This window comes from Furipterus horrens, unplaced genomic scaffold, assembly GCF_987537825.1.
Source record: "Furipterus horrens unplaced genomic scaffold, mFurHor1.1.pri manual_scaffold_9, whole genome shotgun sequence".
Lineage (NCBI taxonomy): Eukaryota > Metazoa > Chordata > Mammalia > Chiroptera > Furipteridae > Furipterus > Furipterus horrens.
This window is the reverse complement of record NW_028327179.1, coordinates 28,093,076-28,117,505: the sequence shown is the minus strand read 5'-3', so window position 1 is coordinate 28,117,505 and position 24,430 is coordinate 28,093,076. Positions and strand designations below refer to the sequence as shown.

General features: G+C 38.5%; 2 protein-coding genes across 7 annotated transcripts in view; one reads left to right on the top strand and one right to left on the bottom strand.

Moving 5' to 3' along the window:
• Positions 1-8,684, bottom strand: part of COL28A1 (collagen type XXVIII alpha 1 chain) — a 147,946-nt gene extending 139,262 nt beyond the window's left edge. Inside the window, exons 1-3 of the mRNA XM_090287205.1 lie at positions 8,582-8,684; positions 5,621-5,780; positions 4,184-4,740 (exon numbers count right to left, since the gene is read on the bottom strand). Of these exons, the coding sequence (XP_090143331.1) occupies positions 4,184-4,740; positions 5,621-5,744 (681 nt within the window). The 5' untranslated portion in view covers positions 5,745-5,780; positions 8,582-8,684. The remainder of the gene's footprint in view (positions 1-4,183; positions 4,741-5,620; positions 5,781-8,581) is intronic.
• The window catches only part of MIOS (meiosis regulator for oocyte development), a 180,423-nt gene that overhangs the window by 123,573 nt on the left and 32,420 nt on the right, over positions 1-24,430 (top strand). The window contains exons 1-4 of one of the 6 annotated variants that reach the window (XM_090287201.1): positions 17,774-17,971; positions 18,932-19,017; positions 21,594-21,691; positions 22,938-24,279. In XM_090287201.1, coding sequence (XP_090143327.1) covers positions 22,986-24,279 — 1,294 coding nt within the window. In that variant the 5' untranslated portion in view covers positions 17,774-17,971; positions 18,932-19,017; positions 21,594-21,691; positions 22,938-22,985. Of the gene's footprint in view, positions 1-17,773; positions 17,976-18,931; positions 19,039-21,593; positions 21,692-22,937; positions 24,280-24,430 lie in introns of those variants that run through there. The other 5 variants (XM_090287199.1, XM_090287202.1, XM_090287200.1 and 2 more) reach the window with 5 other exon arrangements.

Here is a 24,430-nt window from a genome sequence, read left to right as displayed (position 1 = left end):
ACTTTCTAATTTTAGAGAAACTCACAATCCGTTTTTTTTATCCAATATCTAGGCCTCACTACCTTACTACACAGCTCAGGGGTTATTATCTGGGAAGCATGCTGAAGGCCATGTCTGAAGCCAAACGCTGTAAAAGTTAACCTGTGTTTACAGATACAATTATTGCTTTCTTAAGGTAGACATTATGTGTCAAATTAATGCCTTATGACTGAACCAGAAGGTGTAACATGTGTATGAAAAATGGAAAACAGAAGTACAAAGTACTAGAATATTTGTTGCAAGATCTTAAAAACGAAGGCTGTCACAAGGAAATTAAAGATAAGTCAGAGCTATACTTTTATGGAGGACTCCACATCCCTGTACTTTGGTTTTACTGTATTTTTATTTCCATACAAACTAACAATAAAAGGGAAGATACAGCAAAATGCCTTACGTGGCTCAATTTAATGCAAGGGAAAATTAGCATGGGAATGAAATGTCATCCAGGGTTTTCATTCTGTTTTCACCATTAAGTACTCATGTGGCCTTGGGCATATCATACGCTCTTTCCAGGCCATTTCCCCTATATAAAATGAGAAAGTTTGACCACACAGCCTTGGGAGCTGTAAAACTCTGTCTGCAGACCCTATACAAAATTCAGGGTTTCACCTGTGGTCCCCCTTTCCCCTTTCCTCCACCCTTTCCTTACCCAATGATTTTTAAATTACTAGCCACTGTAAATCCAGGCTGAAAGCAGATGGTATCTTAAAGATGTATCTTTAAGGCACAGTAGGTCATGTGAAGAAATGAAAACTGAGATGCAATGGCCGTGTCCATATAAAATGGCATTACCCCCTCCAGAACATTTGGCTGTGCCTAGAAAGCTAAAGGCGAACATAGTTTATCTCTAGGCTGGAAACAAGTCCTTGTTTCCACTTGTTATCCTGACAGCCTTTCCAGACATACCCTAGAGAGAAATAATTAAACTCTACCAGCATTGTAATGGGTCAATAAATGAAATACTATTTAGCAGCTAAAGTGAATGTATTGGATCTACAGATTTCAACATAAAAATATTTCCAAGAACTTTGAGTGGAAAAACAATGTGATCCAGATTATGAAAATATTTAAAACATGTCATTAGCTTGTTTTCCTCTAGGAGAAAGAGAGGGACAGGAATTTGAAAAGAGTTCAAGAGAGACAATAAACAACTGATAATGCAAGTCAAATTGTAATATTTGAGAACAACTAGTGAAATAAAGAAAAATCCAAAGTTTTGTCACTCTGCAATCTTTTTATAATAAGCAATGTCCTTGTCAATTTTAAACTCATGAATTTAGCTACTACTGTGCCCGATGAGTAAATTTACACTTCTCTAGCTCTTCCTTTGAAAATTCTATTTCTGTTTTGCCATATTATGTCTAAAAATATGTGCCATGAGGGCTCAAACCATAACAACACAACTAATTATTTTTGGAACTCATGAGATTTTGAGTTTTTTTGAATTTATAGTTCTATGGAAACAAAAGTGAACCCCGAACTGCACAATAAATAAGACTATTTCAAACAATGAACAAAGCTCCAACCCTAAGGGCACTTTATAGTCTTAAGCCCCAGTGACAGAAAACAGACAGCTCACAGCAAGCAGCGTGGGAAGGTGATCCTAGTTTGGGGGTGGGGTGAGCGGGTAACAAGATAGTTTCTTGGAATAGGTGGATTTTCTGGACAATTCTGAAGGGAGGAATGCAAAGAATCAACTCTTTGATGGAATGCTGTTCTATATGTCAAAGTTTATGAGGAAAAAAGTCATAAAGACTAGTGTGAGCAATAGACAAAAGAAGCAGTAAGGAAGGACATTTAAAAAGAGTGGACAGAGGAGCCCACGTGGACAGAGCTGGAGGCCTTGGGACTCAGTAGGAGCTTTCACTGAGGCTCAGCAGCAGGCTGTGTGGAGAACATGGTCAAAGCCAGAGGGAAGGGCATGTCCAATTAAGGTCTAGGCGGATACTGTATTTTGAATGAAAAGGATAAATAGATAAAGGCCCCCACTATAGCAAAAGAAAGTACGCTTTATTAATAGGGCTAGTTTTGTGATGGCATATATGTGTAAGGAGAAGAAGGCTAGAATGGAATTGCCAGTTTTGTCAATGACTATGAAGTCAGCGCTATGAGAAAGGAAGAGAGGACATGAGAGGAAGGTGCCAAAGATACAGCAGGACACCAGATGGATGCAAATAAAGAACTCGGTAGGCAAGATTATAAACTCTATGACAAAAAAGTACTTGTAGCTTTAGCAAAATACAAAATTTTAAGCAGTCAAGTTCTGCCTCCTAGAAGTGGCGATTTGAAACATTGACACTTGGTCTATCTTTCTTTGAAGAGCCTGAGAAGCCTTTTAGGTTCCAGAAGCGTTTGGAAAGCAGCCTCTCCTTCTGAGAAGAGGCTTGTTCACAGAGCTTCCATCTGGACAAACAAGCTGAATTCACAGGATGCTAAGGAAGAGCAGAATCATTAGGACACTTGGTCATTTTTTTCGTTTCCCCAGAAACGAACAAATAGTCTTGCTTCAAGTCTACAGCCAAGAGCCTGTGTTCTCAGTTGGGCAGGAGCTCTTGGTGAGGGTGTGGCTGGAGGAGTATGAACCTTCTGAGCCTCCACATCTGGCCACACAAGGAGCTGCCTGTCCTCCCGCTTCCACAGTCAGCAACAGGCAACTCATTATCACACCCCCAGGGTTCTCTTCTGCACATGCTGGAACCTTCTGTTTCAAGTTCACAGTGAGGACTCCTTAAACGGCACAGACAGGACTAGGCAGATAGCCAGCCACCCTGCACATTTCTTCTTCACAGAAGAGATGCTTAGAGTAAGCATGCCTTATTGTACTATTTCCCCTCTCAATAAGGCTTTACAGGGTTTAGCATGCAGATACTAGGGCCTTTGCCTGGTCTTAAATTTTCAGTTATAATATGATGATATTACCTACATCACAAGATTGTTGTTAACACTGAATAAAATAAGTAAAAGTGCTCAGAGCAATGCCTAATACACAGAACACTCAAGATATGATAATTATTATTTAAATAACGCAAACTCGGGGTCTCATTCTGAAAATAACCGAGTAAAAAACTGAGAGTAATGCTGGGGGAAAAGATTGAGGGAAGGGACGAAGGGGCAAAACAATCTCTGAAATGGAACCTGAAGTTTTTTCCAGCTTATAGAAAACAACCATAGGAAATGCTCAGCTCCTGAAGGACACATTTGTCTTGCCCTCTAGTAGAAATGACCCATGGATACGGCCAACAGGGTGGGGATTGACTGTGGGAGAGGGGCGAGGTGGGCGGGACAGGGGAGAGCAATAGGGGAAAATGAGAAAACTGTAATAAAACAACAATAAAAAATGAGAAATAAGAAATAAAAGCAAATCAATATTTTTAAGAAAATCAATTAATACTTAACAAAGCAATACTTTTTCTCCAGTCTTTTTCCTTGAGAAATGTTGTGAAGAGGGATTTTGTTTTGATTGCTTTGCCTTGGGTTTTACCAAGCAGTGAGGAAAGTTCTTACACACAGCTGAGCAAATGATAAAGAAAAACGCATCAACACAGCCAATTAGACCAATCAAAAGGGACTCATTGATTTGATGGAAGAAACTGTTGGGTGACTGCAGGTTGTAGGTGATTTTACATTGAGTGGCCTTATTAACATCTAAGAAGCAGCAAGATAATTTTTTTAAAAATTGGAAGTCTATGAACTCTGTTTGAGCATAATACAGCAATACACAATGAGACAAAGTAAACAATTTTTTTTGCACATATAGAAAGGGAAAAGAAACTTAATACAAATATAGTAGACCATAAGTTGAGTACAAATAGATATAAGTTAAAAGAGTTCAATGAGCCCAGGATATATAAACAGGAGTCTGAGCTGTGTGATTAGAAATTAATTCTTCCTGAGTCCTCAGCATTGGCTAGCAATAGAGTTAGGAATGCACTTCCAGAGAATGATCCTGGTACTGCTCCAGTTTATCTGGTATAAACTGTCAATGAAGTGGGGAAAGACTTTGGAAAGATTCTTCTTCCCATTTCCAAGGTCAATTATTTTTCTTTCATTTTTTGATTCATTATCTATTTTTACAGACTTTATAACCAAACATTACTATTATAATGAGAAATATGTATATAAAGCCAACCCATTAGATACCTACCAGGTGATTCTGAATTTTATCGACAAGAGTCGGATCACTCAGCAGTAGAATGGGTTCACTAGATAAATCCCCAGATATCAAACGAAGTTTGGCTTCATTGACTACAGCAGAAAGTCCAATGGTGATGAATAATATTCCTGAAGATCTGGCATCTTCAGAAATACTTTGAATATCTGGATTCTTTGGATGGTCGATGCCATCAGTCATCAGCAAAGCTACTTTTACACTATCTTTACGTCCTTCTCTCTTAAGGAGCCTAGTAGCATTGGAGATGGCGTAATATGAGAAAGTACCTTGTCCAATGAAATTCATAGACTTGACCCTCTGCTTAAAAGTCTGTAGATCCTTCCAAGAAGAAAAAGGTGGGTCAATTTGGACAGAACTGCTAAACTGAAGAGCTGCCAGTCTGATGTCATATTTCAAGTAGCGAACCGGGGTCAATTGGAAAATCTTGTCACTCAAGCTAGCCACAAAATCTTTCTGTTTATCAAAGAGGATAATTTTAGAACTTTCAGAGCTGTCCACAATGAAGACAACATCTATGAAGCAAGTGGAGTCTGAAAATAGAACAAACTGGTTAGGCAAGATACTTGGGTCTACTGGAGAAACAATTTTGCATAAGAAAAGCACTGAGGTGATTTGTTGTCTCTTGTTTGTGAGAGCAGAGGGAAGTGAAAAAGAGAGGCACCTTATAGATAGGGTTTAAGGTGTAAAAAACTAAATCTCTTTGCAAGTCTATACATTCTTTTTCTCATGTAAAATCATGCAAATAAAAAACATTAATTTTAAAAATACCATATGTTCTAACATCTTCCCAAAGTAAAACTGCATAAAATGGAAGGGGAAAAAAGTGCATCTCATTTAAAAATTCAACAAACATTGGGCAAAGTTGTTCAGAAGCAAATAATATTCTACCTGTTTCTTAGGTTGTGGGTCATATTGTTGAGGCCGCATATTGTTTTGTAGAATATTTTTTAACTTTTTGAAATTAAGGAAGAAAATGACTATATATAACTTTGTAGCAACAGTAAGAGAGAAAGAAACTTAAAAGCAGAAAATTTAAGATTGAATCTTAGGTCTGTCTTACTAGTTAATTTGCCTACAGCCTTGAGTGTGCCACTTAACCTTTCTAGGCCTCAGTTCTTTATATCAAAGTGGCAATCTCTGTCAGGACTATTTTATAAGATGACTATGACACTTAAGTGAAATAATAAATGCACAAGTGTTTTAAAAACACTGATGTTTTTATAAGTAAGCCATATAAGTATATAAGGTGTATCATTGTCATAATATAATCATATCAAAGTAGAATGTCACATATATGTATATGTATGTGGTTTGCTATCTACATCAAAAGCTATTGGTAAAAATGCATAGTAGTGTCTTAAAAGGCTAAAACTAATCATTAAAAACAAAAACAAAACATTTTTATTTTACCCTGGAGGTCATTTTTCCTTGTAAGTAAATTGGACCTTGATCCTTTCTTTCTTTGTCCATATATTGTTTGACTCATAAAAGCTGGCAAAAGCAGGAGATAAAAGACAGTATGTCTGTTCCACATTTTGGTAGATGGTGAAAAGTCATCTGCCTGTAGCACCTTTAATAGAAAGACAAGTTATAAAAACTTTAATAAAATATAATGTTTGCTATTTTTAATTCCAATCCAGTAGAACTGAAAACTGGCATGTGACTGGAGAAAAACTTTTTATTCATATTTATAGAAAAATATGCACATTGAGATTTTTAAAGTTTCTAATGCAAATAAATCATGGCACTAACATTTATTAGTGAATATTTTTATAAATCAAAGAGTTATATGTAAGTAGTTTGTATTTCCCATTTTATTATGGGAAGCAGGGAGTCAGGAGAGCCATCTAAAACATTTCAGTCCATTCTATACGGTGACTATAGTTCAAGCATAGGGTCTGCTTTGCCATTCCCACATTCAGGCTGTTAGTGGTTGTTCCACTCATTTTTGTTATAACTAATTTCTGATGATCCCAATATTTTTACATGGCTGTAGAGAACCACCACAATTTCAGTCTTATTATTTACATGCAAAACTTTAGTCAGTTCAGAACTCAAGAAAAAAATTAAGTTGCCTACTGTTTCCATAGAACCTCATTTCTCTTTCCTAGTCTTATTTTTGGAAACCGTGTCTTCACCAGAATTCCAAGCTGGACCACAACTGTAAATCCAAAAAAAATCAAAAGAATATGAGAACAAACATAGATTTGCTAAACAACACTGTTCTTCCAGCTAATGGACAGAAACAGGGCTTGAAATTAGGAAGCACGCCTTCTGAAGAGTCCTGTAAAACTATTTTTCTGGGTAGATTAACAATAAAAAATTCAATCCTGTATTAAAATCTTCAGCCATATCTCCATCACTCAGTATGCCTAGCTATACACCAAAAGACTTGTAAATTCACACACTTCCCTGGTAAGGAAAGACTAATGTTCTGCATGGTTTAGAAATGTCTGCCTGCCTAAACTTTACTGACTTTAGAAGTTCTGGGAAAAGAACCACGTTTTCCTTCTTTGGCACTTTGCCTTCAGGGAATGGGAACTGGGAAATCATGAGCAAGATTTTTCCAGGCTCTGAGTAGGGGGTAGAAATATATGCAAAAGCAGCAAAGAATGATGAGTGACTGACTTATTTCATACCTGCAAGATGGAGAAACACCAAAGGAAAGCAAAGCTGTTGGGTTCGGGATGAACCAATGGATGGTTCCATGCCACAGTCTTTCTCAAGTAGCATCATCCAGCAGGAAGTTTATTCAGCTGACTTCATGCCAATATGGCCAAGGATCTCTGCTAGCAAGTACTGCAATTGACTGAATCTCAACTACTCTCCAGACCAGGTATGGTAAGATGTGAAGACAGGGGAGTGTTAAAAGAAAGAACAAAAAGTGTGCTAAGGAAATAGAATACACAGAGGACATTTAGAGTCCTCTGGATATAATCTCCTTGCCAGCCAAGGAGAAGAATACAAAAGGATGTTCATGTTTAATTTGGAAGATTAGAGTAAGGATAAAACTATGTAGCAAAACACAGCTGCTATTGCATTTGCCTAGGGGCAAAAGGAGTAACTCCACGTCCCTGGTATTACATATGACTTTTTTGTTGAGTCTATACCAGAAGAAACTTCTCGGGAGTTCTTTAAATAGGAGACTGAGAATTTAATTTCATTGAGAGCAAAAGAGATTTTACAAGATACATGATTAGGATGATTCTTCAGAAACCTAAAGAAGGTGATAACCATGCAGGATCATGAGAAGAAAACCACTTTCTTCTCATTTGTAGACCTCATTCTGGGCTTTGAAAATGCTGGCTATAAATACTGTAAAGACTTATATTTCTCCAAAACTAAGCACCTGCTCATACAGTTTTCTTGGCATATAATCATGAATTCCCACCTGAACCTCTGTATATAAAAATGTTCACTAACATAATTTAATCTTTAGTTATAATCACAATATCTCATATTTTATTATCATTTGCTCTAACATTTTTTTACTTAGCCCTCTCAAACCAAAGTTTGGTATTCCTTTCTGTTTCTGATATTAGCCAGGAGGCATGCTGACACCTTTCCACTTTTCTTTCTTTTATTTTTATGTCTTACTGCCTTCCTGAAATTGTTATTAGTTTGGCATCTTAAGCTCCTACCCATTTCTAATCACTTTTACCAATTCTTATTTTGCCTGAACTTTAAATAAATTCTGACCTTTCTCTCATTTAAATATCACATACAAGTAAAATAGGTTTCAGGGGAAATGTCATTAGTTAAATGAAAGGAATATAAATCTCTATGTTTGCTATTGGTTACATTTTATAAACTCAGAAATAATAATTATTTTTATCCAATTGCCACATTTTTGCCTAAAATTTATTTTGGATGAATATCAGGATCAATAACTCCAAGATACTTTAAAGATAAGCTCATAAATGAAATTATCTTTCAACAGCTTACCAATTTTACTCACAGTGATTGCATCTCATTTGTTTCTACCTGAAGATAACAGGAAAAATACTTGGTTTAAATTACCAAACTGGCCAAGTTTTAAAGTATTTTGCAATTCATATTTAATTATAAAAACTTGTTCCAAATTAAGAGAAAGATCCACCAAAAGATATTAACATCATTGTAGTGTTATGCAGTAGACTGTAAGTTAAAAATTAATTAAAAAATAATTTTAAAATAAATTTTACATTTCTACATTTTAAAATTCTACAATTATTCATATTTTTCAAGTAATTGACTTAAAATAATAGCAGTGAATAAAAATGTTTTATAAACTTTCTTCACATAGTTAGTATATAAACCATTTAGACTTCCACAGCTCCTCAATGGTCCTCTCTGATTACAAGTGATTAAAACAAAGCAGTTACGTCTTACCTTATAAAGTGTGTCAAACAGGAATTAAAGACTGGTTGAGGAAATGCCAACAGCAAAAACCATCGCTGGGGATTGAATTGGCTATTGGATATTTCTCTGTTCTGTGGGAAATATAAATTGCCTTGGCTTTGGATCTTTTGCAATCTTTCATTCATGTTTATTAAACTAAGTTAAAGCAAGAGTGGTCAGGTATTTGGCCAGGGTGCAAAATTTGGGTGGGATCAGTAAGTAATTTAAAGGAGCAATGTCCTTTTGGAACAAGTCTGTGTTTTCCAGACTGTTTTAAAAACAACTTGAGGAATTTTATTTTTTTAAATATTTTAGGCATTTATTGACAATCTGCTTTTGTTTCTCATGCTATGTTCTTCACTTTCTATTTTTACATTCCTTTGCCTGGAGTATGTGCTCTGCCAGAGGTTGGTTTTAAACAGCTCTGTGAAAGAGTATAAATGACTCCAGATTCAGATGCAAAACTGGTTTTTCAAGAGAGGCAATGGGTTCATAATTGTTGAAGCTGAATGATGAGTATATAGAAGCTCATTATCTTAGTCTTTCTACATCTGTGATTTTTGAAAGTTTTCATAATAAAAGGTTTCCATAATATATAGTGAAAGTGTGATCTAAATTTAGTCCTTGGTTTGTCTCTAACATAGGGACTTCAGTTTCCCACTAATGAAGTGAGGCAGTAGATTGAATTATTTATCAAGATCCTTTCAAACTGTAACATAAGAGGTAGGTTTACAGGGTTAATATCTTGAGGTCTCTGTCCAGGAAATGTGGTCACTGTAGTAATTCCTTTCTCTTTTTGTCCCTATTTTCTACCTTGTAGTTACAGCCCTTACTAAGTTGTTTATCAGTACAAAGCACACAGCCAAGAGACCACTTAACCCCTAGACAACTATCAGGGTGGCTTCTCTATGGACTGCCTCAGAGACCGAGAACAGAAAGAGGACCCGAGAAAGCAATATAACTGTTCATGTTATAATTGTTTTAAATCAGCTTTCTTAGGAATACATTTCAGCATTTATGCATCTGCTTATTGTAACAATAATAGTGTCCGCTTTGTGAACACTTCACCAAACTGGGTACTTAGTGCTTCACACACATTATGGCATTTAGCTTGCCAAAAGCACAACCACCTACCTATAATAAGTACTCTAAGAATCCACATTTTGCAGATGAGGATGCTGAGGCAGAGTGGAATTCAGTCACTTGCCCACTGTTATACTAATACTAGAGAATGCCAGAATGGGATCCTAATTCAGAACTATCTGACCATGAGACTCACTGGTAACAACTATCACATCATTCCATGGAGTGTCCAGGTGAATGTTTGTGCTTCCATTGTCTCCTCACCACAAAGCAGTTCTTGAGGAACTGGGGGAGTCTTGCGGGGCTTTGGTAAGAGAAAAAAGAAACAGGGGGTGTATTGCAGAAGTATCAAGGGGATGTCCCAGGAAGCAAACATAGATCTTTATATATTTACACATGCATACTTTAAATAGCCTGTGGATGTTAGCCACACTTTTCCCTTTTGTGAAACAAGAATCTTGGGGTAAGGAAGTGACTTTTTCAGGCCAGCTCTATTTTTCTTGAGGTAGGTTAACAACTTGAAGAAGAAGAATACCTCTAAGAAGCAAACAGGTAACTCCTGGAGAGAAGAAATGGACTAAAGCCTTCCTCTTGTTAATTGTTCTTAAGAAATACTTGTTGAATGAGTGATTCTTAGAGGTAATTTTTTAGTGTTCCTCAATCACTTGAGAACCAGGATACAACAGATTGCTCTCCTCCAGAGCACTGCTAGACAGCAAATATTTTTCAAGTTTTTCAAAACATTTAATACTCTGTCCAGGTAGAATCTATGTTGGCTTTGTTTTGGTCCTGGTGCCAAGATCTCTGTTTCGGTAGTGATGGTGTTCTGGGGTTTTAGGATCATTGAAAAGGAATCAAAGTCTGGAATAATTTGTAAATATCAGAAGGTTTTATCTGCATGAGGTTATAGAAACACACAAAAATGGCTAGTAACATATCAGCTCAAGCCTGTATCACAGTTATACCTGGACTGAGATCAAGGTTTAGTGAAGTGTTGCACAATCTTCTCCCAACTTCACCCACCTTCATACTGACTATCCAGAATAGAAAAGAACATTATCAACTAAGAAGAAAGAAATCAATGACCTTCTTACACAGTTTGAAGAAATTAGAGGTCCCCTTGGTGTAATAGAATTTGTAACATTTGCCCCAAAGCTCTCGAGTTTCTGAGATGTATTATACTTCTTGGATCCAAGAGTATGACTTGGCTATTCTCTCATGTCATTCTTCAGGAACTTAAAGAAATGCCAAAATGGTAGGCTTATTTATCAACTTAGGAACAAATTAAAAGTATTCAAAGACAAGGAAGTGAAAATTATCATTGGTAATCAAAAGTAGAAAATGTGGCATTGCTTAAGTCCGGAGCAGCGTGACTCCAATGTCCCTCACCTCACCAAATTTTCATTGAGTTGACTTTTCTACATTTCCTCTACTCAGTTGTTTTTTGTATGGTTTACTTCCTGATATATCTTGCTTCATTATTTGTCATTTGGTCCCCAGCTTGAAAAATTGTGTCACATAGTGACCTAAATCACAGTGATAGCATATTCCCATTGTACCAATCTTAGGACTATTAAAATCTTTCTCTAAAATTTTCCTTCACAATTGATGTTTTCTTATTCTGTTATTTATTCTTTAATAAGAGCAAATTATTTTATACCAGAACAAAGAAAAAAAACCAGAGTGCTCTCTGGAAAAATTTACAATTTTTCTTTCTTTTTTTTTTTTTTTTAAATAATTTATTTATTTGTTTGTTTGTTTTATTTCTAGAGAGAAGGGAAAGGAGAAAGAAAGGGAGAGAAACATCACTGTGTGGTTGCCTCTCACTCACACCCCCAACTGGGGACCTGAGGTGCAACCTAATCATGTGCCCTGGCTGGGAATCGAACCAGCAACACTTGGCTCGCAGGCCCATGCTCAATCCACTGAGCCACAGCAGCCAGGGCTACAATTTTTCTTTCTAAGAAAGATCTGAAAGTGGGTAGGTATTGTTCTATCATAAGTTTGAATATTTGATTTTTTAAAAATTATTCTTTTCAGTCAGTGGATAGAACAGTCATAAGTTTTCCATGTAGGGTCCACTTAAAGAGAAATGTTAGATCTAGTTAAGCTTTGGCCAAGTTCTACTTTTAATGGGGAAAATATTTTCTATTTTTCATTCAGTTGATTTTACTTTCAGGTATTAGAAAGTATTGTACTGTATCTTAGTGAATTCTTTGATTGCCCACTAGATGTTATTTGACCTTTCCTTGTACTGGGGACAAATGATACACTGAATCTCAAAATAGAAAGGAAACAGAGACCACTTGTATTTGTTTTATCCATTTCACAGATGACAATATAGAGGACAGAAGTTGTAGCCCACCCAAAGGTCATACCATGAGTGGATGAGGGAATAAAGTTAGATGTTTCTGAGTCCGTTAGCCAACTTTCAGTACCCTAAATACCCCAGGAAGTTTCTAAGCCTTTGCACCATCCAGGCCGGTGCCAGAGCAGGAGGAAAAGGAGGCTGGCCTAGGGCCAACAATTATGTTTGAAAAACATGGATTTTATTTTAGTGGCAAATGGCGCAGGACAAGTTACCTTGGACTAAACTCCATCATGCACTGAGTCTCACATCTCACTGTATAAATCTTAAGGTCTTAGAACCCTGATTTGAAGAACTTTCTCCTCCAGGTTTGGGTAGGTTTGCCTGAGTAGCTGGGTATTATTACACGGATTTGTGACCTGTGGTACATGTCATTGATACCTGATCAAAACGCAGCCTGTAATATAGGTAAATATTATTTTCAAGAATAAGTTTCAGAAACTCAACAGCCATTTGAGTTTCTGGTCAGTCCATCTGAGGTTTAATAAGAATATCCAACAACAAAAAAAGTTTTTAAAATAACTCTATCAAATTCCTGGAACAAAAGTGTTGTAAGAATATTAAGTAACTTATTATCTCACATTATGTTAACCCATTACAACTCTGGTTTACACAAAATTGTTATTAATTAAGGCAATAGAATCATTTGTTTTTCTGAGTCACATCTAAATTACATAGCTCTTCCTGGACAATAGTCTGCTTCTTCTATCCTTTTAACTTCTGTACTAAAGGTAAATTACCCAGGGATGAAGTTTCTGAAATTTCACACATGTGTAATTATATTTAATGTAAATAACATTTACTTAAGTATATATTTTCTATTATGTTAATTGACCAAATTCAGAAATGCCAAATACTAACACAAATCAGTGAGGACAGTGGGTATTGAGGGACTATTGTTTGAAAAAAGATATTTGGGCACCACCTTGTGGGGCTTTGTAGAAAGACATGATGTGAGAGTCACTTGCCTATTAACAAATTAAAATTCTTAATTGCCTCTGATACAACTTGCTTTCTGCAAATTTTCAGGGTAGGGGAATAACGAGATAAATCAAAGGAGTGACAAACTGCTTTTTTATTTAAATATAGAAACTAAGTAACAACTGATGAAATCTAAAATCCATTCATTCAACAAGCATTATTTTTTCTACTATATGGAGGCATTGGGTAGAAAACAAATAAGACCCAGTCTCTTCATGCCAGTGGAAGAGATAGGCAAATAAAAGGCAATGGCAAATTTTACCAAAAAATCTTTTTAAGTAATCCAATATCAAACTGTGGTTAATGATACCATGCTGAAGTGTTAGGGAGCACATTGTACTGGTGTCTACAACTTACTCTGCAAGGCATCATAAAAAACAGAAAGTAGATAGCAGGCTGGATAGGTGAACATATATATGATAGAGAAAATATGTCAATTATTTTCCAAATATTAATTGCAGAATCTAGGTGGTGGGTGGCAGGTTTGTTGTACCATTCTGCCAGCTTTTCTGCATATCTGAAAATTTTCATAACAGAATATTAAACAAAAAAGGATGGTGATGCAGTGTGATACTCTCTATAAAAAAGACCTGCAAAGAAGGCCCCCAGCCCAGACTGAGACACGGAGCTTGGACATGCAGGCAGCAGAGGATAAGTAGGGGCTTCTTTTGTGCCATGTTAGAAGGCTTGGAATTTATCTTGAAAGCAATGAGGAGGCACTGAACGATTTTAAGCAGAGGAGTGACATGACCACATTTTCCTATTAGAAAAATCACTCTGGTGATTGTGTAAAGAATTAATTCCAGGAAAGCAGGCTTCCTTCCAGGGACAGCTCACATCAATGACATGCCCATATGAGTGGGCAGTATAAAGGCCTCGGTCCTTTGTCCCAACTCAAGACATCTCTGAAGGGCCAGTCCAGTTCTAAAATTGTCCATGAATTGGCTGAATTTGCTGTTGAATCACAACTCATTTTCTCATATGCTCAATACTGCATCTTTCTCCCCCCTTTGGCAGGTGTTGATCCCAAAAACATTCCCTAATAAGTATCCTATATCCTAACCTCCATCCTGGAATATGGTTCTCAGGGTACTCAGCCTTAGACAGAATGTTAAGTGAGTCTGTCTTGTAAGGTATCTGGCACATAGTATATGCTCTATAATTGTTTGTTATCAAACAAGCGGTCCAGTGGGAGAAAGTAGGATGGAAATACAAGTCCAAGAAGAAAAAATGGAATAAGATAGAATTTCCTAATATAATTTCTACAACTAAAGAATAGATCATTCACAAAAATTTTAAATGAAAGATAGTGAGAAACTCTCATTAAGGTATTTAAATTTTGTTGGATATATTTAGTGTGATGCAAGCAAGAGTTTATTTACAATTTAAATGTTAGAAATGTATTAAAAATCATAACCTTGACAGCTAAGTAAGTTTATTACGACAATGTTAAATGTGATCCCAAAAACATTTGAATAAATGCATTAATTTATAAATTAAGTATGCTAGAATATTTTGAAAAGCATTATTTTAAAATGTCAGATCTTTTCATCTTCAACCTTTGTAAACAGATTAAGTAAGCTATGTCACATGTTTATAGAGAAAAAATTTCCTCTTGATGTCTAAGAGTAAAACTTGCTCTCAGGTAAGGACCGATTTTATACATGTGGAAGTAAAGGGAGCTGGTATTAGCCAGTCACACGGTCCACAGAATGTTCCAGTAGTAACTGAATTGCTGGGGAGAGCAGCAGTCATAGGAAGGACATTAGTAGTTCTTCAACTGCTGTCCTTTATTGGTTTAAAACCACAACAAAAAATTCCTCTCCTGGATCACCACAACATAAATGAAGGAGCTTAAAAAGAACAACATTCTGTCAGGGACTCAAAAGTTTAAGTTAAAAACAAAAGCAAACAAACAAAACATGCTGAAACTGAACTTGAGCAACTCTGTCATCCATTACAAAATGCATTGTTTGATAAAGACGACTAGTGTGATTTCTGACTAGCCTGTTAAATTCTCTGATACAGTGTAATCTTCCAACAAATACAATGCATTCTACCACTCAGTAAATATTTTTAAACGTATATTGCATGATGGGAAGTAAAGGAAATCCAAAGTTCTATACTAAAAGTTCACTACCCACAGGAAAATGCTGCCTGCCATCTTCCAGACAGTAGGAAGGGAGAAGAGGATGTGAATGGCAAGCAGCTTCCCCCCCCCGCCCCCCCCCCCCCCCCCCCAGTTTTACTCACAAGAAACACAGGTTAGTGGAGAAGGGGAATCAGTTTCCAAGTAGAATGAAAAAAGTGCCACTTATTCCTTTGGGACTTTGAAGTGCAAGGAAGTGGCAGAAACATGAGAAGAATACACTTTCCCAAAAGGTTAGATGTGATAAAAAGGATATTAGCTGGAGGGGAGTATAGAGTAGAGAAGAATTGTTTTAGGATTTATTCAACAAATTTTTATTGTGCAGATGCTCTGTACTATTCACTCTTTTAGGCCCTGGAGATTTATCAGAGATTAAAGCAGACAAAGTCCTGCATATTAGTTAGGGAATAGGCTAAGCCACTATGACAAACAGGTCCAAACAAGTAGTCATTTTTAAAAGAGCACAGTTTATTATCTCCTATGTAATTGTCCTGAAGGCTGTGGTTGATCTAAAGGAGGTACCTCAGCTCCCTGAATTAGCCTCATACTTAGACTAATGGGGCAGTTTTGCCTTCCTTAATATAATACATGGCTTCCACCTCTGGTCTGTATTTCTTTTTGCCATTTTCCAGACAGCAGGAAAGGAAAAAGGAAGTGGATGGTAAGCGGCTTCTCTTTTTTTTTTTTTTTCCCCTTCGCGGCTTCTCTTTTAAGGGACATAATCTAGGTCTACTCATATGCCACTGGTCACAACTTTGCTCTATAGCCAAACAAGTTAAAAGGAAGGCCAAGGAATTGTCATCTCTAACTGGGTCACCAGGCACGTTGCCAACACTTGAGGGCGCAGGTATAACAGAATGAAAGTTGGTGACATGGCACATACTGTCTAGAAAGGGAAGATAACAATAGGTAAGTAAAGAACGGTCTTGGTAGAGTGGAGTGAATTCAAGGAAGACAGGAGAATGTAGGGTTAGAGAGAGAGAACATGGTCCTCACCTTTGAGGAGAAAAGTGGGAGTGGCTTGAACATATGTTGAAGTTACAGAAGGAGTACAAGTGGAGAGGTTGAAGACACATGGAAGAGGAGAAAATTGATGGCGTAAGGTACCAGACAAGGAGAAACTCAGAGGGCTCTCTTCATCTACGTCAGGTAGAAGAAGGTAAAAATGGTGTGAAGGAAGATGCTGGGATATGGAAAAATAAAATAGTAGGGCCTTTGGGAATTCCAACGTAATAGTTTCAGTTTTCTTTCTAAAGTAGGAAGTCAAGTCATCTTCTGAGCATGAGGGGGATGTATGGTAGGAGTGGACAGGGAAGCAACTTGGATTGACCTGAGGTTGCATGTGGGGATTTGGGGCCAGAACCAAAACCACTGAGAAGTTTGGCAAGATAACGTTTGAAGTGATGGACCCTGTGGTGTCTGCCTTCAGTCATACTGCCCTGTCTTCAGCCTCCACTTCTCAATGGCCAGGTGAAAAGGAGCCTGAGACCTCCACAGGCAACACTCTCCCCAAACTCATCCTCTTCCCAAAACGATCTGCTTCAAAGGCTATCACGACTAAGCTCATTACATCAGTCATCAAAAGCCCAACACCACCCATTCTTAAGCATGAATAGGACAAGCAAAGATTGCCAGGCCTCTGAAGAAAGCCTCTGTGTCAGATTAGTAACACCTGCGTGGCACCATTCCCTCAATTATGGGAGCCAGAAATCTAGTCCTCTTGTTCCCTCACTCACTTAGTCACTCATCCCACCTGCTAAATATCCCACAGGCCACAGGATTTTCTCCATCCCCACTCTCCACACTACTGGTAGTGTGGGTTACCATCACCTCGCATTCGGACACTTACCCTATGCCTTTCCCTTTTCTCCCCGAAACAGAGCACTCCACTCGCCTGGTTAAACACTTGCAATAACTTTCACCAATGCCTGTAGGAAGAAGTCCATCTAAATTCACCTGGTTTCCAAATGCACTTCTGTTACAGCATCTTAATCTCTCCCCACTTCCTTGGCTCACTCATCCATACTCTGCTGCTCCCGACTGCTATGCCCTCCCTCCTGGCCCTGCACTGGCTTCACCGAAGAAGGCTCTTCTCTTCCGGCTCTCTCTGTTCTTCTCCCTTTCCCAGCTAGTCCCATACTCGTCTTCCATATCTCAACCTGGAGACTCCCAAGGACGCGTTCCTGACTCCCCAGAACTAAGGGGGCGCCCCTCCTGCGGATCACTGTATTAGTCCAGAGAGGCATCACCCTAATTGCCTGCTTCCTGCTGGGACTAGGCCTTTTCCGTTCACTCCAGTGTCCCCAGAGGCACACCAGACGAGTTTGTGGAATGAGAAAATGAGTGAATACATCGTGAACCAAATACCTTGGCTTTTCTATTACATCGGTGGCCGCACATTTTTAATTAAAATTTAAACTGATCAAACGAACTAAAGCGTTTGAAGTGCTGGAAACTGTAAGGCGGATTTGGGAAGACCCTCAGGTCAGCCTGCCTGGGATCCAGCCCACTGCTCCAGGGGCGGGGCCTGAGGGAGCCTAGGGGGCGGAGCCTCCCGGGCATTGGCCCCGCCCCGGGGAGGTGCGATTCCCAGGCCCGCGAAGGGGCGTGGCTGGCGGGCACGGAAACAACCCGCTTCGGAGCCTGAGGCGCGGCGGCGCGTCGTGGAGGCGCAGCGGCGGGGTCGTGGACCACGATTGGGTGTACCCAAGTTACTGGCCGCGCCGCCATCTTGCTCGAGTCTGGACTCCCGGGACAGGAGGGCGGAAGCTGCTGTGCGGCGGCCGCGCTACCTCCCCAGGTCGGTGAGTGCGGCCCGGGCCGCGTCTCCGCTCTCCTGAAAGGGAAGCCAGAGTCAAGGGCTCAAGAGCACAGTTGAGACGCCTGGCGGGGGGCGGACCCCGGAGCTTCCTCAAAGCCGGGGCGCAGGCAGTCGGGCTCCGCTCTGCGGTAACCGCGCGGGGCTTCTGAGGGAGCCTCGGAGCGGTGGGCGGCCGGAGGGCGCGCGGGGACTTCTGCCCAGGCGCTGAGGCCGCGCTGCAGCCGTGGTCTCGGCGGGTTTGCGCGGAACTGCGTCCTTGGATCGGAGTCTCAGGCTGGTGTCTGGAGCGTGGGAGTCGCCCTCCGATTCCTGGTTCACCCTGAATAGCAACAAGCTCTGCGCGGGTTGTACTCTTATCAGATACTTCTTAAAGGGCCTGTCACCGGTTAGCGCTGTTCTCTGCATGTGGGAGTAATGAAAATTCCACAGGAGGTTAAAACCTCTCAAGTATGTCAGGAGCCTCGCTCAAACGCCTAGCAAGTAATGCCCTGTTCAGGCCTTTTGTATAACTTTTAAGTATTGATATCTCCTTGAAGATAGTGATGGTGGGAATTTCTTGAAACTGCTACTGTTGTTATCGGTCCTGGTGAGAAAAGTAGAACACAACGACAACGACAACAAAAAAAAAAAAAACAAAACGAAAAGGACGTGAAATGGTGATTGGCTGCCTTGTACGCTTAGTGTTATAGATCTCCACAGGCCAGTAGCCACGTGAGGTTGAAATGTGCTGTTAGTGTGAAATACACGTTGGATTTGCAAGACCTACCAAAACAAAGTTTTAAAAAATCTCAGTTTTTACATTGATTACATATTGAAAAGGATAACTTTTTTGATATATATTGGGTTAAATAAAACGTTTAATTTAATCTTTTTTTCATTGTGGTTACTTGAAAATTCATATGGCTTACACTGTATTTTTGTTGGACATTGCTGTCACAGATCTTCTGGTGAGGAGCACAGACTCAACATAGGTTTCCTTTCCACCGACACCATTGATGGGAAGTGAGCACTTGTTAAACTTGAAGGTGAGGATCTAAACATAAGCGGTAATTATTGCAGATTCTACACCTGACACCCCCAATTTTTCAATGTTTACAACACATAAAACATTAAATTCCAAGGATGTTTAAGGAAGTCATAGTGAAGAACTCAATTTGATTGTCACAACTTTGCAAGATGGAGAGGCTAGGTTCTGTCTCCATTTTGTAGTCTTGGGAGTATTAAGAGACTTGTGAGGGTCTAGCTGGTGAGTTGCTGGAGGTCTTCTGACTCCAGGTTCCGTTTTCTTTGTTCTCCACCATATTCCTAGTGAGCTTATTCATGAGCCAGATTCCATCTATATTGTGTGTATGATTATAAAGAAGTACATTTTTTAAAAGGGTGCTTGTAGATGTCCTTTTCTGTTTGGGGCCAGCTTCATGGTACTCACCCTGTGCAGTCACACAAGGCCCATCGTTGAGAAGGCCTGGTACTTGGTTTAATGTTCTCCTGTCACCTTACTTTTTGAACCAGGGGACTTGTATTTTCAGTTTGGGTTGGGCCCTGCCATGATGTAGCTGATTTTTTCTCTATGCAGTAATCCAGAATGGGAGTGGGGAAGTGTTGGACAAGAACTGAAACCTCTGCTCTTTACTGTTATCTGCAGTGAGAACGGTTTACTTGTCACTCTCAAGTTCTTTGATTCTGTGAGTTACTGTGATCCGATTTTGTGGATGATAATATAAGTATTTTACATGCATAACATCAAAGAAATGCTGGTGATTCTCCACTGAGTGTCATGTAAATCAGATAGTAACTTCCTGTTTTTTAAGATGGGTTTTTCCATGTGGCACTAAGTTTTCTTACCATGTAACATTCATGTAGAATATGGTTGTGGGATAGAAGCCTGGATAAAAAGTGTGCTTGTCTAAGCACTTATCTTTTCAGTGAGATAGTAAGATGGGCCAGATCTCAGGATACCTCCAATTTAGAGGTTTCCTCTGTTTGTGAGGGTAAGAGTACGAACCATTACTTGACAGTTGTTCCTTCTTTTTGTTATTTTAGTTATTATTATATGAGGTGCCTCTCTTCCTTCTCATTCTTAAATTTTTAAATTCTCTTTAAGATTGGACATAACTGCAGCAGTCTTTTTAGGCTGCCATAACAAAATACTGTAGACTGAGTGGCTTAAACAATAGAAATAACTTTTTCATAGTTCTGGAGACCAGAAGTCTGAGATCAGGTTACGAGCATGATCCAGGTCTAGTAGGAGCTCTCTTCCTGTCTGCAGATAGCTGTCTTCCTGCTGTGTCTTCATATGGTGGGTAGAGAGTTTAGGTATCTCTTCCTCTTATAAGGGCAACAGTTAGATCAGGACTCCACCCTTACAACTACATTTAATCTTAATCACCTCTATCAAGGCTCTATCTCCAGTACAGTCACCTGAGGGATTAAGTCTTCAGCCTATGAGCATTGGGAGACCTTACCTGTCCCTGTTCACTATTGTGTTCACAGCATTTAGAACAGTGTCTAGAACATAGAAGATGCCCAATAAATATTTACAGACTAAATGAAAGACTGTATTAGAGTGATCCTCTCTTAGGGTGGCTTACTGTGGGTTCTTACCCTTCAGTCGAACCAGTTATGAAGTGGGCACTTTGCTATTGGCTGGAGCCAGCCTCTATTTGAAGGGTAATGGGTGGCAGCATGAGGAGACTGGTAAAGCTTGGAGATAGCAGTGATGAGTATCAGAGGAAGGATTTAACCAATGCATTCATCTAACAAATAATTTTTAAGGGCCCAGTACTGTGCTGGGTACTAGAGGTACAAATGGAGAGCAAAAGATAACTTTACCTGCTCTATTGGAGCTTATAATCCAGTGGAAGAGATAGGGTGATTTTAACCAGAGTATCTAAGTAACCTGATGTAGACTTGGGAGGGATAGAGGACGGTGATGTCAAGCTTGACCAGATGTTAATATAGTCAAGAAGGGAAGGAAGAATGCTCCAGCCAAGGGGAATAGCATTTACAAAGGCAATGGAGAGGTGGTTTACATTTTAGAAACCCAAAGTAACTAGAACGCAGGGAGGAGAATTGTGTGTCTTGAGGCTGGCACAGTAGATAAAAGCCAAAGTATGTAGGGTTTTATAAGTTATATCGAAGATTTGCAACTCTATACTAAGAGCAGTTAGAAACCATTGCAGGGTTTTAAGCAGGGGTTGAATAACCTGCGTAAGTTAGTATTTTTGAAAAGATCACTGTGATATTATATAAAGAGGAATTTCATAAAGCCAGAGTAGAAAGGTGAATAAACCAATTGCTGAACAAGCACCATAGACCAGGCATGTTGTATACCTTAATTTCTTATGGCGTCAGTCTGCAGAGCCGTGGCTCTCGGCAGCCTCAGTGGAGGAAAGAAGACAGTAAATAATTAGGTTGATCTATGGTTGGGAAGGCAAATCCGAAGTGGCACAGAAGTGAAGAAATTGAGGATGCTGATAAGAATGTAATTGAAATGATTGTTCTTGAGCTTCATATCTGTTAAGGAAGGAAATAAGCCAGTGTTAGAATCAAAGGTTTTTTTCCCAGTCATCTAAATTTTATGTGTCTACTGAAATTCTAGACTGAGATTTCTTGACTGAAACTTTCACAAAATAAAAAAGTAAAGCAAGAGTAAGAACTGACAACACAGTTGTACAGATACCAATTGCCATGAAGATTGTAAGTATCTTTGTTCATTTTTAATCCAGACAATAATTTGCTTTAGCCAGATTTGGTTAGAAGCAGACATTTTTGTAAGTGACTTTTATTATTAAAGTATCATTTTTAACATAGCTGTTTTTAGTTCTTTCTTAAGCACCTATGATATCTTTTCAAAAATCTCTTTTTGATACTTAAAGTTTATAGAATTAAAAATTGAAAGTGCCTCTAATGACTTACTTGAGTTTCCCAAAGTGCAGTGTGTATACCACTGGTCATTAACAGGATGGTTTTAGATAAAACACAGTCAAACATTTTTTAATAGTTATATATTTATTTTAACATGTGTTAGAAAAAAATATACCTAGCACATCATACCTATAATTCATGGACCTTATTATGAGGTGAAAATAAATTTTTAGATTTTAAAAATGAGTCAATTTAAATAAAAATACATATTAAATAACCACACAGGTGGTACCTACATGGCTAAATTTTAAGAAACCCTAATCTAAACCAACTTTTATGTTGTATAGGTGAGAAAACAAAAGACCCCCCAAACACAAAGGCCTTTACATGGCTCACAGCTAATGTATATGCCAGAGCTAGAAAAAGAACTCAACTCTGCTGGAGGCATTCCAGTGTTTATTCTGCCACAGGGCTGCTGCTTATTGTTGGAAGTTGATGTGCAGGCCTCTTGTCTTACATTGCACTTTAAATCTGCATCATGGTGGCCACATATGGTTATTTGTATTAAAATTAATGAAAATTAAATACAATTTAAAATTTGTACTAGTCTTATTTCCTGGGCTCAGTGGCTCACACGTAGCTACTAGCTACCATATTGGACAGTACATACGTAGAACATTTCTGTCGTTGCAGAAAGTTCAAAGGGTTAGTAGTGCTCTAAACTATTGCTTAGGAACGTGATTCATAATTCTTTAAAATTTTATCCCCCTCAAATGGATGATATAATTTGCACACTGAAGTTATTTTAACCCTAAGATTAAATTGAAGGTAGTAGTAACAGTGTAATTAAAATAATTGATCAGGGGAGATAAAGCCAGAATGAGTTCTCAGATTTTTACCAGCTCATCTTCTTGGAAGAAGTTCTTCTTTTTCCTTTTTTGTCAATAAATATTGTCTTGAATTCATAGCAGATAGGGGAAAAAAAGTAAATATATTGAAAAACAATACCTGTATAGATAGTTTCTTGACTTTCTGAATTATATCTTGTTAACATTTTAAACCTTTCATTTTTAAACAGATACTCAATGAATGGACCTAACTGGACACTTTGAGCACATCAATAAACATGAGTGGTACCAAACCCGATATATTGTGGGCGCCACACCAAGTTGATAGATTTGTTGTATGTGACTCAGAACTGAGCCTTTATCATGTGGAATCTACTGTGAATTCAGAACTCAAAGCTGGATCTTTACGTTTATCTGAAGATTCTGCAGCTACATTACTTTCAATAAATTCAGATACACCCTATATGAAATGTGTTGCCTGGTATCTCAGTCATGATCCTGAATGCCTCCTAGCAGTTGGACAAGCAAATGGTCGAGTTGTACTTACAAGTCTTGGTCAAGATCACAACTCAAAGTTCAAAGATTTGATAGGAAAAGAATTTGTTCCAAAACATGCACGACAATGCAATACTCTTGCATGGAATCCATTGGATAGTAACTGGCTTGCTGCTGGTCTAGATAAACATAGAGCTGATTTTTCAGTGCTGATCTGGGATATCTGCAGCAAATATACTCCCGATATAGTCCCCATGGAGAAAGTGAGACTTTCAGCAGGTGAAACAGAAACAACATTATTAGTAACAAAACCACTATATGAATTAGGACAGAATGATGCTTGTCTCTCTCTCTGTTGGCTTCCACGGGACCAGAAACTTCTCCTTGCTGGTATGCATCGTAACCTAGCAATATTTGATCTTCGGAATACAAGCCAAAAAATGTTTGTAAATACAAAAGCTGTTCAGGGGGTGACAGTAGACCCATACTTCCACGATCGTGTCGCTTCCTTCTATGAAGGTCAGGTTGCAATATGGGATCTTAGGAAGTTTGAGAAGCCAGTTTTGACTTTGACTGAGCAACCAAAACCCTTAACAAAAGTAGCATGGTGTCCAACTAGGACTGGTCTGCTTGCTACTTTAACAAGGGATAGTAATATTATTAGATTATATGATATGCAGCACACACCCACTCCCATTGGGGATGAAACTGAACCCACAATAATTGAGAGAAGTGTTCAACCTTGTGACAATTACATTGCTTCCTTTGCTTGGCATCCAACAAGTCAAAATCGAATGATAGTTGTAACTCCCAACCGAACAATGTCTGACTTCACTGTTTTTGAAAGGATATCTCTTGCTTGGAGCCCAATCACGTCTTTAATGTGGGCTTGTGGTCGTCATTTGTATGAATGTGCAGAAGAAGAAAATGATAATTCATTAGAAAAAGATATAGCAACGAAGATGCGCCTTCGGGCTTTATCAAGGTACGGACTTGATACAGAACAGGTGTGGAGAAATCATATTTTAGCTGGAAATGAAGATCCACAGCTCAAGTCATTGTGGTATACTCTGCACTATATCCTTTGTATTGTAAATTTTTAGATGAATCAGGTAGAAATGTTCTTGAAGTTTGCTGAAAGGTCAGTCTATAAATATATTCAGTCTTTTATATGCAAATACAAGTTACATAAAACTAAAATTACAAGGTAAACTGTTGAACTTGAAAT